This window comes from Lemur catta, chromosome 4 (genome assembly GCF_020740605.2).
Source record: "Lemur catta isolate mLemCat1 chromosome 4, mLemCat1.pri, whole genome shotgun sequence".
Classification (NCBI taxonomy): Eukaryota; Metazoa; Chordata; class Mammalia; order Primates; family Lemuridae; genus Lemur; species Lemur catta.
In genome coordinates this window covers 90,908,479-90,923,602 of record NC_059131.1, presented here as the reverse complement: position 1 = coordinate 90,923,602, position 15,124 = coordinate 90,908,479, and the positions used below count along the sequence as shown (strand labels likewise).

The 15,124-nt window shown below is 39.8% G+C and overlaps 1 protein-coding gene across 5 annotated transcripts in view; it reads left to right on the top strand.

The window, feature by feature from the left end:
• Positions 1-15,124, top strand: part of KCNIP4 (potassium voltage-gated channel interacting protein 4) — a 1,084,926-nt gene that overhangs the window by 860,987 nt on the left and 208,815 nt on the right. The window contains exon 1 of one of the 5 annotated variants that reach the window (XM_045550453.1): positions 10,574-10,829. The exons of the other annotated variants lie outside the window; for them this stretch is intronic. Coding sequence (XP_045406409.1) covers positions 10,718-10,829 — 112 coding nt within the window. The 5' untranslated portion in view covers positions 10,574-10,717. Of the gene's footprint in view, positions 1-10,573; positions 10,830-15,124 lie in introns of those variants that run through there. 5 annotated transcript variants of the gene reach the window in all.

Genomic DNA, 15,124 nt, shown 5'->3' with positions numbered 1-15,124 from the left:
CAGTAAATGTTGATTAACTCACTGAAGAAATTGAACTGCCATTCATGATCAAACTCAGACTCCATGGAGCACTCCCTGATCAACTTCAACCTCTAATTTTCCTGCTTCTCTCTTGCCTCTGAAATCCCACCTCATTTTAAAGACATTTCCTCATGGACACTATTATTCTTGCTCAGATTTAATAACTTATGTGCATTCCTTCCCTTCCCTTCAAGATTGTAAGCTTCTTCCCAGTACTTATCCCTTACAGTTGCTTGCGAATTTTGCATAGCACATAATCAGTGTCAACTTTTGTGAAGAATGAATGAATAACTGCATGGATGAAGTGAGGTGGAAATTATGATGTGAAAGTCAAAGCCCTCAGATAAAGAAGCGATTACTGAGCTGCAGCATCTGAAATCGGAGGATCCTGTCGAATAGATTAAGGAATTACACAGCTCAGCTAGTTTAGGCTCTGCCTTGCCCGGGAGTCAAGGACTAACTGAGTGACTGAGAGTGGTTCTTCGAAACCTGAGAGGCAACGTGAGTCTGCCTTGTGCAAATGAGAAAGGGTTCTGATGGCAGAACCAAGTTCAAGGCTCAGTCACTTGCCAACCTTGTAACAACCATCTGAACCCTTCTGAATCACAGTTTCTTTATTTGTCAAATGGGCAGAATAATAGAAGTACCTCAGAGATGGCTACTGAAGAAATAATAATAATTACTCTCAGAAATGCAGCACTTGCTATGTACCTGCCCCGAATGCTTTAACTGCATTAACCCATTTATTGTTCCTGCCAACGCTATGAGATAGGCACTTTTATTATCCCAACTTTATAAATCGCTAATGCAAAGCACTTACCATAGCACCTAACATGGAAAGCGCTCTCTGTAAAAACGAGAGAAGAAAAAAATTCAAAACGGGATATGGATCCAGAATATCTGTTTTTAAAACCCAGTTTTGCCACCATTTTGAACCTCAGATAAGGCAAACCTTCATAGCCTCAGCTTTCTCATTTTTAAAATGGACTGTTATAAGGAATAAGGGAGACAAAGCCTGTGAAAGTACAAATACAGGTAAATTACCCCCATAATCATCATGGCTAAATGTAGTTGTCCAGGAAGTTAGAGTTGATTCTTAACTCAAGCATGTAAGACACCAGCATGTTTACAGCAGTGTTAGGAGAAAGCATCTTAGGGATCTTCAATGGATAAAGCCCCTCATTTTCTACGGTTTTGTTACCACCGTGAATAGTCTCTGAAAGTCATGGTCTGTGCCTTTCTCAAGTTCAGAGTATCGTCTGCTTTAACTAAAAATGAAAACCTCTGTAGCTGGAGAATTTAGTTCATTTCTGGTTTGATCCATCCTCAGACAGCTGAGCTAGTTAATTAGAGTGCTCCGTGTGAGCGCCCTTTCTCTGTTATGAAGTTCTCTTTTGTGATCCTCCTGGAAATTCTGTGAAGGAGTAACGCCATCCCAGTTGTGCACGCTCCCGGGTTCTGCCCCTGGAACTCCTATTTCATGCCTGGGCTCACACATAATTACCTCTGACCATTAAAATGAAAGTAGAGTGTTCCTCAGTCTGATTATTAGCTTATACTTTTTAAATTGTTTAGTGTTCCTTTTTAATATTTTGAAATGTACATTCCTCAGAGTCCTTTCTCTGTGAAAATTACAAGGTGAGAGATAGAAATGCTAATTAAAACTGTCCTTTTCTTCTCAAAGGTATGGTTCCTTTTCCTGTGCATTATAACTCACACATACTCACTCTCACACTCACACAATTAACTGGTTCGCTCCTAAGGAAGTAGAGTCTGTCTTTGTGACTTTCAGGTTAGGTTATATTTTCTTATTTAAAGAAGTGTTTCCTGTTAAAAATAATTAATGTAGTACAACTATATGATAAGCAGAAAAATGGCTCTTAAAGATGCATATCCTAATCCCAGGAATCTGTGGCTATTTTAGGCTATGTGGAAACAGATAATAAAGATTGCAGATAAAATTAAGGTTGCTAATCAGCTAACCTTAAAATAGTAATGTTATCCTGCATGGTGCAGATGGGTCCAATGTAACCACAGGATAAGGGAAAGAGGGAGGCAGAAGGGTCAGTGTGAGAGCAATGCAATGTGAGGAAGACTCAACTGGGCGTTGCTGGCCTTGACAGGGGAAGGGGTCAAGACAAGCAGGCAGCCTCTAGCAGCTGGAAAAGGCAAGAAAATGGATTGTCTCCTAGAGCCTCCAAAAGGAATGCAGCCCTGGCAACTCCTTGACTTTAGACCAGTGAGAACCATTTCAGACTTCTGACCTCCAGAACTGTAAAATAATACATTTGTGTTGTCTTAAGCCACCCGATTTATGGTAAATTGTTACAGTAGCAACAAAATACAAACTAATATCAGCATCATAGTAATATAGGTCCAATGACAGAAAATAAGCAATCTCAGGCAGATAAGCTGCAATACACTGACTGACAGTAAGTTCTGGCAAACATGTCGTGCTCAGAAGAGGAATGATTCCATTTTCAGCTCTCCAGGTCTCTGTATTTGGAGCTGAAGTAGGGGGAAATTTCCTCCTCTTCCTTCTTCTCCTCTCCTCCTCCTCCTTCTTCTTCTTGTCCTTCCTCATCTTCTTCTTCTTCTTCTTCTTCTTCATAAAGCTTTGTCCTTTTTGCCAAAGAAATTCATTCCAATGTGACTTTCAGCTTCACTGCCCGCTAGCTTATAATGGATCTTGGAAGCTATTTCTGGAGGTTTCTGATATGGGAGGCACTAGCATTCATGAGCAGTAACATGGACACACATAACAGTCCTGGCCTTCATGGGCAATTCATATGTCTTATTTTTCTTGGGGATTTTTCTAATCTTCCCAGTAGAAGAAATTTCTCCCCTCTATAGAACATATTTCCTTCTTGCTTGTATCTTAGCTATTATGTTGCCATCTTAATACCCGTTACAGTGGAAAGAGCACTAGACTAAGGGTCCAAAGACCAGGCTACACACCTGGCTCTCAGGCCTGGGCCAGTGACCTTAGAGAACTAGAACTTAGAGAATGAATGTTTACCACAACCCACACCCTGAGTCCCAGTAGGCAGTACCCAAACATTTATTCTGTGCTTTATTCATCACTGAATGCGAATGTGTACAGCTGTAAGCTTGGTGAAAGGGGGACTTCTCTATTCATTGAGGTTTCACCCAATCTGATCTTGCAGGTGAGGAAAATGATCCCAGTGATAATTGTGTGTGTACATGGTGTGTATGAGAGACAGAGAGAGAGAGAGAGAGAAAACATGGATAAGCAAAGGAACTGAGAATTTGGAAGTATTTTTGGGAGAAAAATCTTAAGAATTATACAAAATAATGTTTCCATATAGTCCCCACAACTGTTTATATTAATAAAACAAAGTATGCTCAAGATAATCATTCTGTGTCTCTGGAGATTTGGAATGCCTGTTGAGTTTTGTTTCCCAAAGTTCTGCTGTGGTGCACAAAATGATCTAACACAGCTCTGAGAACACCTAAGTCAGTTTCTGAGAAACTTGTGCCTAAGAACTGAGAGAATCGAGTTGATGAAGTGGTATATTCACAGCAGCAGAGCACTGGCCCAAGTGAGCAGGAAGGTGTCACGGGCCCTACGAACAGACCTAGAAGGTAGGGTCAGGGCCCAGCCATGACTAGTGCAACATCCATGGAGATGCCATTTGTCACGCTTTTAAAACCACCTGCTCCGTTTTGAAGGTCATCTGAAGCTCCGGCTGAGAAAGTCAAGCTGGAGAGATACTCTCTGAATGTCTAATGATAGAGGCCCCAGAGAATGGTAGACCAGGGAGATAGGACTAATTGAAGAATAAATAACCCCTTGCCCACCTCTTTTCTAGAGCCCTCTTCTGTTCCTGTTTTAGATCACATCTCCTTGGCAAGCCATGAGAATTTCACAAGCAGAAAGCAGGCCCCATCCATTTTTATATGCTTTGCTCTCTCACAGTGCCTGGAGTGGAGCATTGTCTGTTTCTTCTCCCTCTCTTTCCTTCCCTTTTCTTCTTCTCTTCTCTCCTCCCTTCAAGTTTTCTCTTTCCTCCCTCCTCTGTCCTGAGCCCCTTCCCTTATGACGTTTATGTTTTCATTGCTCTCTTACCCTTGCTCCCAAGAAAGAACTTGATACTAAACATTTACACTCGAGCATGAGGTTAAGACCACATCCTATCTTTCTGAAGGTCATTTGCATTTTAGATCTTGTTTTTATTTGTGTAATGGGATCACAATAAGACAATATGGTGATCGTGGCACGTACCTCCCCTCTGATGTAAGAACACTGGCTCCTGAGTGAGAATTCCTGAGGTCAAGCCCCAGTTTCTTGACTTCTGGCAGGTAGTCTCGGGCAAGTTACTTAAACTTTTGCATCTCAGCATTCTCATCTATACAATGGGGTTAATAATATTAGGTATCCTATTGGGATGTTGAGACAATTCAATGACACACTTTATGTAATACACAGAGCACACTGTGTGTCACACGTTAGGGACTCCATATTGTTGTAATAGTGTTATAATACAACAAAGGAAGGTATAATCATTATTATTATCCTGGAAAATCATCGCCCTAAAGTCAGCCTAGTGTGATCATATGTGACAAATAGAGAGATCATATCAAAAGAGATATGACAAAAGAGCCAGAAATTGTATGCTGGATTAGATTGGTAAACCCCAGAAATCTATTCATTTTAGGCCACATGAAAAGGAAATGTGAGCAGGCAAAAAATTGTAAATCATAGGGAAAGCTTATATTCTAATGAAAATTTTCTAATTGCACTTCCATATAATCTGCTGGTTTGTTTATATGAAGATTACATACTTCACATGCTTTGATTATAAAATACAAGAGAAGTATTTTTAAAATACATTAGTGCAATATTTCCGGAAGTTTCTTAGGATGGAAGGTATTTTTCCCCATCAATTCTTTATTTGAAAATCTAATCGACCTTATGGATTCAATAAGGCACTCAAAACAGAGGGTTGTGATGCCTAACTGTTTAATGGACATCCGTATACATATTTTAAAGAAATCCATTCAAGACACAATTACTACCCTTTCAGAATGAGTCCTTCAGCTAAGCGAAATAGCTTGAGTCTGATCATGTTTGAACAGAAACTTCATCTGGAGAACATTTAGGAATTTTTTAAGTAATTGAGAAAACTCAAGATAGGAAGGCAAGATAATGCTTTAATGTAGAGGTGACATTCGGGGTAGAATACAGGGGACTTGAGCTTGAATAACTTTCATCATTTTGGTGAGAAAATCTTAAGATATGAAGAGACATTAAGGGTCACACACTGGCCTTTTTTTGGTTATACTTACCCTATCAAGTCCTGATGTTGGGAGACCTCTTCCAACAATTGTCCAATCTCATTTTTCTCTCCCTCTTGGGAGACCAGCTTTACCACTGTCATGGATACTGCCTTTGTGTGTGCCCATTTCTGTTCCTGGGAAAGTCACTCCCCCTCCTTTCATTTTTAAACACCTAGATTAGTCTACTTTCTTCCGTGGAACCTTCCAGATAATGCAAACCATACTGATGACTTGCTTCTCTTAGCTCCTATCGACTGAAAGAAGAAATTTTTCTTTTAAAACTTTACTTCTTTTTAACTTCTCAACAACATATCTTCCTATTTCCCCTGTACTAAATAAGTCAGGCATTATGAAGAGCTAGACCATTGAAAGCCACCTTTGTTCACTTCCTAAGTCCTTGGCCTTGAATAAACCAATTCTGCTCATTTTTAAGCATCCAGAAAATTTTTAAAAAATAGACTATTTGATCTTTAAATGATTTCTAAAGGCTTACACAAATATAGATGTAGAGGAGGAAAAACTTTCTCCCCGACCTTCTCAGATTTGGTGACTGGGCCCTGTAAATTAAAATGACAAAAGATAAATAGGAAAAAAAAAAAAAGAAAAACTGAGTTTATTTGCATATGCAATGCACTCAGTGATGAGTAAATCAAAGGGGTAGTCAGAATTGAGGACTTAAATAATCATCTTAACAAAGGGTGATAGATTGTGAAGAAGTGACAAGACAAAAGAAACAGGCTTTGGGCTTCTAGGATGGCAAATTTTGGAAAGGAAAATATATGGGAAAAACTAATGGGACATAAGATTTCTTTAGGAAGATTTGTTATGCATACCCAACTGAGTACTAACTTTCTGTTGGGTGATTATGGTTGTTTTCCTCCTCCTGTGCAGCAAGGGAATACCTTTACAAAGAGAAATTTACTCATTTATACCCTGCCTTTAGGCAAAGAAAAAGGGAAGGTGGAGAGCTTCTATGTTTGTTATTTCTCAGTTGCCTTCAGCTCAAAATAATTCTTATGCTAAAGTGGTATATTTTGGAGTGACATTTTCTGAGCCCCTTCATAGACTACTAATCTTAAATTTAAATTCAATTTAACTAGTTTCTGTATGCCTTATAATTCTATATATGTTTTTTGAGAGGGACTAGGTAGGTAGTAAATATATCTGACTTTAATATTTTTTTCTCAAACTTGCTACATTTATTTTTGTATAATATTTACACAGTATTGAAAGTATAAGGAACATTTCCTAGTCAGAGAATATCACCTGGTAAAATTTTAAACTCCAGCTACTGCAAAGAGGGAGAAAATGACCAATTTAAAGTTTCAGGGCCATCATCCCATCTGAGATTGTTTAAAGGATCATAATGGTTTGGTGCAAGAAAATTGAAAGTCTATTCACTGACCCTCTCTCTTTCTCAGACTGGTCAGTGGATTTGGGCATGCCTTCTTGGAGTGAGTTTCTACTTTCCTAAGAGTGTCTCTCAATATTTTCCTTTCATAGTCCCCTACCAGAGCCTCAGATAAAGAGCCATTCAGCATGGTGCAGAGAGGCCTGGGAGTGGAGCGGTGAATGGTGAGGTGTGTAGGATCTCGCACCAGGAGACCTACATTTACATCCCAATTCTGCTGAGTGTCATCTAGGAGACCTCAGGCAACTTGCTTAACCTTTGAAACCCTGAATTTTTTCCTTGTAAACAAAATAATAATATCAATCTCAGGGAATTATGAAAGGATTAAATTGGTTTATATCTGTAAAGATTTTAGAATAAACACTTATAAGTTCTCCATAGATGTCTGTGGCTATTGCTTTTGGAATAAATCAGGTATAAATCCTATTTGTTTCCCTTAGTGAATGTGATTTTGTGAAAATAACTTAATCTCAGCACCCCTTGGTTTTTATTCTTCTTTGAAATACTGATAATAACACCTAATTTATTGGCTTGGGGTGAGATCAAACAAATTTATACAAGTAAAGTACATAGTATAGTGCCTGGTTTAGAGTCAATGGGTAGGAAATGTTAGTGTATTCTTTTGGTATTCCTTTCCCTTGATATGAAAAACAGACCTCTGCTAGACAACCATTATAATGTAAAAAAAAGGAGGGAAGGAGGAGAGTGGATGAGCATGAGAAGGAGGGAAAAACCTGAGCTTATTCATGTATAACAAACTGGTTGCAAGTTACTGCAATAAAATGACTGAGCCATCATCTGCAGTTACTTTTTAAAATAATACGCAGCCAACTATTCTTTCCCAGGATGGTCCTAGAAAAACATCCTTCCTGAAATGTCCCCTACTTCCCTAGACTTCTCACATGAAGCATGGAACTCTTTTTATGGTGCTGTTAAACCTTACAAAATCTTGAGGAGTGCATGTGAAAGAGCTCTTCAGAGCCAGAAGATCCTATAGCCAGAGCCAACAGAAAGAGCTCAGAAAACCAAGTAGTAAAGGTGGCTCATGACGATAGAGATGGGCTAGATCTCTACCACACTAGGCTGGTGGATCCTAAATTGGGAATGCCATTGTCCTGAATGGTAAAACCTGCCTGAAATCAACAAAATCGCATCCATGGGACTTTATGTGAATTTCAAGGATGGTGGGATTTCATCCTTGGAAATTGACATGTGGCAATTTTAAAATACTTTGCCTAATTTCTCCAAATCAAGAGATTGATTGACAAATGCTGAAATCTGCTGGTAGATATAAAGGGAAAAGCATCAATTTGGGAGCCAAAGTAATGTTTGAATTTTGGGTTTTCTAACTGTGTGATCCCTCTCTGTACTTTGTTTCCAAGTACAATATGGTATCATGTAGGATTGAAAGGCAAGTTTACATTTGACTTGACCAAATTAATTTCTGTAATTTTTGTTAAACTTTGGACTTTGCATGGCTAAATATTGGTGGGAATTTCAAAGAATGGTTACTTAAAACATTTTTTTTCCATCAACTACTAAGATCTACTTTCCCTCCACTAGCTTTCTGATATAACTGAAAACAAAATGTTTGGATGGATGGATGGGTGGTTGGGTGGATAGATACAAAGGTATCTCTCATAAATATGTTATACAAAATGAAAAGCACCATTATCAGGACCAAGTTGGTGGCTCAGGTGTATTTCTGGTTCCCAGAGGAGAAAAACAGCCCTGTGGGCTGGGCTGATCAGCAAGTCTTCATGGGAAGAAGACTGGAACTAGACCTTGGAGCAGGAAAGGCAACCAAGGAAGAGCAAAGTCACTTCCTCCAAGGAGACCCTGCAGAGCCTCTAAAGAGTTGGTACTTCCGTCATAATCCCACAGCTATTATGTACTAAGCAAGGATATCAGGGACTGGGCTAAACTCCCCATAGGCTCAGTTAATTCTTATATCAGCCATAAAAAGGAGACAATAGCATTCCTATTTTAAACTGAGAAAACTGAGACTCAGAGATGGAGCAGTTTCCCCAAGATCCCACAGCAAGCAAAAGACAGACCAGGATTTAACCCAGGTCTACCTACCCTGGAGCTTAAATATGGCATGCTACTTCCAGTCATGATACAGGCTACTGTTCCTTATTGATGGTCACCCCCTCTGTGAGTCTCCTTCCTTTCACCACCACCAAACCTTCACCACATGGAGGTGACTTTCCCTCCCAGTGCACCCTGCAGAAACGTCTGCTTAAGTGCTGGTGCGTTTATTTATTGGTCACATTTCACTTCATGCCTGCCCCCCCATTAAACTGTAAGCTCCCCAAAGGGTAGGGTTGGGCATTTTTAATTATTTTATCATCCATGTACCATTCATAGCTCATAGCAACAGCTTAATTAATGTTAATGAACAAATGAATGAATGAATGCCTATTGCCTTCCAGGCATTATGACCACAGCTCAGCATGTAAATTAACCTCTTTATGCTTTTGTTTCCTTATCTATAAAATGAAGATGCTTATAATACCTACCACATAGAGCTGTGGGGATGAGTCATTGATGATAAATCGCTATCATATTGATGTACACATAGCAAATGCTTAGTAAATGTTAACTATAATTTTCACCACATTTAATCCCCACAATTTCCTTTCAATGGAGAACTTTAGATGAAATATTACAATCTCGACTTCACAGGATAGAAACTGTTTTCATAGTGGTTAAGTGTCTTGCAGAAGATCACAAAACAAGTAAGAAGCAGAACCTGAATGTGCCCCGGGGGTCTGAGATGTCACTCATAAGCCCTTATGTTACACAGTGAGTTCCACTTGCTAAAAACTCTTTCACACACAGAGTCCCGGTGGATTCTCCTCACCTCTGTTGTCAGGTTTGGCTTTGGCAGACAGAGGTCACCAGCAGAGTGATTAAGCCACTGTGGTCCTGGCGTAGCCCAGAGCCTGGGACCATGCCCGCAAAGCTGCCCTGCGGTGCGGAGTGGCCTGGGGACAGCACCACCCCACTCTTCCCAATGGATAAAAGTCACCTGGCTTTGAACCACACTCTCGACAATAGAGCGTTTTTAACAAGCACCCCAGGTCATTTTTGTTACCAGGGAAGTTTGTGAAACTTTGCTTGGAGAGAGGCTGAGGCTAGACTTTAGAGGGCAGTAGTGGTCCCCACCCTCCAGGGGGCAGCTACACAACGTCAAAGTTGTCACAAGCTGCTGCTCTGCCCGCCCCCTCCTTCTGTGTTTGTAAATGTAAGGGCTAAATCCATCTCCCTAATACTGTCCCCCACCTGTCAGCGCAGACCAGAGCAGCAAGTGGAGTGGCCGGGGGCAGCTTGACAAAGTCACTTAATCATTGATCTTTCACTCTGGCACTTTTTCCCTAGAAAAGCTGCCCCGTGATCTTCCACGGGGGCTTTTTGAAGGGGCTGTAAGCACCAGCAGCACCAGAACTGATTTTCTTTCCTGGCAACCAGAGAGGGGGCTGAGATTTCTCCCGGAGGAGGCTCCGGGAGGAGAGAGCAGCTGCTGTGGCAAGAAGGGGGCATTCGCAAGCTTGCCAGGCAGCAAACCAGCGCGCAGACAGCGCGAGGAGCGCCGCCGTGCTCTCGGGGGCAAGTTTCCTGGGAGCGGCCCTGCTCTCCATGGACATTGCAAAGTCTCCAGTTCTCCCACAGACGTGTCCCTCTCAGCTCTGAAGTCCAAGTACTAGCCCGCTGGCTGCAGCGCAGAGTCAGAGGTCGGTGCGCTGCGGTTGGGGGGAGCCCTGCCAAGCAAATGCCAGGATCAGCATGAGAGGCTGGACTTTAGCCCAGGTCTGTCCTCACCCCGGGGGGCCGCCCGCTTTGCAGGGTGCATCTGCGAGGAGCTGCTCACTTTTCCCCCTCGCAAGTCTTTGTTCCAAGCCAGACGCTGCTCCGATTCTCTAATTAGCTCCCTCCGCTCCAAAGGGGTCCGGAGGCTGGGATGCTCTGCCAGCTTAGAGGATGTTGACTCTGGAGTGGGAGTCGGAAGGACTGCAAACAGTGGGTATTGTTGTGATTATATGTGCATCTCTGAAGCTGCTTCATTTGCTGGGACTGATTGATTTTTCGGAAGGTAAAGTGGTCGCTCCCAGTCTGTGCTGTCGGTCAGGTCTGGTTCAGAACTGGATACAGATGCTGCAGAAGTTGAGAAGGCTTAATACCCAAAGGAAAAGTTTTAAAATATGCATGCTTGACATAGAGCAACCTAGCGACTGGACGGTTCGTTTCGGTTTACCTAGATACTTGACACTGGAAGGGAAGGGATATTGTGTCATTTTCTTTCTATTTGAAACCTATTTGGGTTTATGGTTTTTTCGTGGGTTAAATATGTTTCCAAGGTGGGAAGTTAGGATTCTCTCCTAGGGGGTGATGATACAGTTTGGTTTTGGGTTGTCAAGTTCATGTTGGCTGCCACGCTTTTATGTCATTAGTAATTCCATCCTCTGGAAAAGTATCTTGATTTGTGAGGAAAATATCTGTGTGCGCCTCATTAGTTAGGAGGTGTGGGGGTGGAGTTGGGTTGTTGATTATGATATAAAATGGGTAAGCTTTTGGTGTAAAATTGAGTTAATGAGTGCTCAGCAAAATAGGTATTTTGAACACTTAATTTGCAAAAGTGTTTCATTTACATTCCCCAAAGAGCCTCTTTGCTCATTTGTCTCATGAGGGGGAAACCACATATATACGACAGCACTGTTGCTACAAATAAATACTATATCCATCTAATATAAATTTTACTTTTGTTATCCGAAATGAATTTTGTTATTCAAAGACTAGAGAGTTTAAAAAAGTTGATTAACTTTGCTGTAACTATTTGAAAATATATCTATATGCATGTAACACACATGCAAACACACATTTTCATGAAATAATATTTTTACCAAATAACATACTTTGAATCATTTAAATCTGAATCATTTGATGTCAATTCTACATCCAAGTTTTCCTTTCTTCCCAAGTGAAAGAACAAAGTCCCTAAGATACTTGCTAATGTTCCTTCCAGATAAGAATATGATCTTTTATTGGTGAGATGTATTTACTTCTCATGCTTTGGGTAATCTGGGGAGGTGGAAATATTTAAACTTGCCTATGCTTTTCATATTCTTTCTAACTACAAGAGCTAAGACCTGTTAGCTGAGGTGACATCATCCCAAACTACATTTGGTATACAGGTTGTTTCTGTTAATATGTTAATAATGGTCAATATATCTTATTTTCAGAAAGTCCTTTTTCACTACAAAAAAAGGTTCATTAGGTTGTAACTGTTTCCAACATAACATAAGAAATTCTCATATAATTTCCATATCTTCATTAATGTATTCTCAATCTATGACAAGTTCTGCTTAGGCACAATAAAAATAATGCTGCAATGATAGTAAATCTTCAGAAATTAGGTTTTTCTTCATTTTCTCATATTACAGAATAATTTTATTTAACCCCTGAAGGGAAACAATGCATAAGCAAGCTTCTCTAACGTTACACAACAATCTGGCATTCTCTTGAGATTTCTGCCTCAATGAACTAATGTTGGTGTCTTAATGAAATACAAATAAGATAACTTCAATTTCTACAGTTGGAATGATTTGCTTCTGTTTTATTTCATCGCCATATCAGTTTTTGTTCTGTGGACTTGGTTGAGCCATAGCCCCCAACTGTAACACAGTGACTCAAGGCAGCCTGGTTGCAGAGCAGGGTTCTGAAGAACCACTACAGAGTATTTGAGGAAGTCAACTTGCACGGCACTATGAAGATAGTGCACAGTTCTTTTACTGCCAACTTTGATGACGTAGAAATTCAAAGTCAAAAGTCTCAAGTTTAAGACCCCTGGCAATGACTCAGTTTTTATTCTTCAAGTTCTGTTTTATGTCACTTAAAGCTGAAGGTTTTCAGGTTTGAATTTCAAATTTGAGTTCCAACAATATGAAAAGTAGAATTGTAAACCCGACTCCCTTCAACTAGAATTACAGAATTTTGAGCTGATCTGAAATGTTTTCCTTGGGATGGATAACCAGATGATATCCCTAGCCACATATGAATCTATATTTCTATACACACATATATAGATGTGCCTATATATTTATACATACTATGGGAAGTGTCCAGTAAGCTGGGGAAATTTTGATTTAATGTAGAAGATTTGATCATGCCAAACACAAGGATGCAGGTTACCACCATACGTGAGGTATTTGCTTAATGAGTCAGTCCTTTTTTCCTTCTGAAATACATGTTAGGAAGTGCTAGTCTAGTACAACTCTCTCATTAGACACAGGTGACAACTGCAACCCACAGAGGTTAACTGATTTGTCACAAGGCAAAACTAACTGGGGACAGAGGCAGAACAAAAACCAAAAATTACCGAGTCAATCCTGTCCAGTGCTTTTTCTACTACAACATACTTTTCTTTTACAGATCTTCCTTAATATTGGGAAAGGGAATAGATGAAAACACACATGAGAAATTTTCTGAATTCCTGAATCTTGTCCTGAACTGGCTATTAATACCATGTGAAGTATCTGAGGGAAATATATATATATATAGGAAATATGATCACACAATAACCATGTAATTTCCACAAAGCTTTGACTCCAACCCAAGCATGAGACATAAGCAAGCTAAGCCAGACCACTGACCTTTATCATAAATTAGAGGCAGGTTTAGGACAAAAGCAAACTAAATGGTCTCCTGAGCCCCTTTCTCTAAGGTCTACACTGAATTTTGACCATATGTGACTCATATTCAATCATGATAAATGTCCAGTCCACGTGAAGTTCAACAATTGAAGCCCAATAAGAACTTGAGAATTCTGATCTAGGCCTTCTACCTATGTTTTCTCAGACTATGACAGTTTGTAAGCAGAAACAGAACTTGGAACTTTTTGATCACCAGCCAAGTAAAGGATCAAGAAAAAAGGCAGTTAAAGAGAAAACCACACAAAAAAATTAGGTCATTGGGACTGTCCTTCTTTCTAGCTACAAATAATAAAGGCTAGCAAAGGTTATCCGAATGTAGATTACTAAAAACTTCCCTGAGATTGAAACACCTAGAAAATATGACCCCATAGTAAGCCAGGTAATTAGACTTTTTCTCTTTTTTCTTTTTTCGTTTTTTTTTTTTTTTTTTTTTTTTTCTGGTAGAGAAGTGAAGATGATGAGGCCTAGGGCAGAAGCTTAAGCTTCTTTTAGGCAACAATGAGCTTGTATGCTTTCCTCAGAAGGAAATGATACTTCAACATTTCAATGTTCTCATCGTGGAGTATTTTCTCCAGTGTGATTTTGTTCATCAATTAATTTACAAAGTACTTCTGAGTCTGTGTGAATGAGCAGGCCTATTTGAGATAAAGTAATATTATCTTGGTATTATCTCTAATGCTGGTGAGCATTAGCCATGGATAGAAAGGGGTTAAGAGAAATAATTCTCCCATTTAAATTAATTTCCAATTTTGATAGTCTTATTTTTAAAAAAATTCTCTTTTAATTGAAATTCATGAGTTAGGAAGCAAAAGCAATTTGTACAAAGGATTAAAATGACTAACGAGATTTTAGTGTGATGGTTTGAGGCTTTGCACATATCCAGTCATCAGTAAGGGGAACAAGAAAAAACGCTCATGAGATTAATCTCATCATTCCACAGTATGTAATATTAACATAAAATAAAAATTCATAACAAAAACGCTCACAAAATTAATATCATCATTTCATAGTGTGTAATATTATCATATTGAATTCGAATGCATTCGGGGTCTTTTGTTGAGTATTGACTGAGATGATGGGAAGGTGCAGGATGAACATTAAAGAAAGTACCCTCAGAAAGGGAGAATAATTACCAAACAAGACAGAAGGAAATAATGCTGCACATAGACCCAGGCAATGGCCTGTGGAGGCACAGGTGGAGTGGTATATTCTAGAAAGGGGTCCAGGGAAGATTTTGTGGAGAAAAAAACAATTGTACAGGATTTTGGAGTGGGAGAAATATTTTCTAAATTGGAGAAAGTGAGAAGAGGATTCCAGGCTGAGCAAAGAGATTGAGCTGTGACCCTAATCGGGGGCTTGCATGGACATGGGCCGTGAATGGGTATGGCTTGTAGCACACGGGTCTCAGAACTTTAAAATGGAAGATTTGGCTGGACAGGTTACTTGGGCTGCAACACTGGGAGTGCACACTTATTCCAGGACCATTGAAAAGCCATTGACTCAAAGTCTTCAACTTTGAGGGAACAGATGGGACAGATCCATGTTTTAGGTAGATGAACCTAGAAGTAGGTGAAGATGAGTTCAGAGGTAAGAGAGTAGAAACAGAGATACTAGTTATACTTCTATAGCAATTCAGATGAGGATCAAAATCCACAGAATTCCTTCGTCAATAAAATAC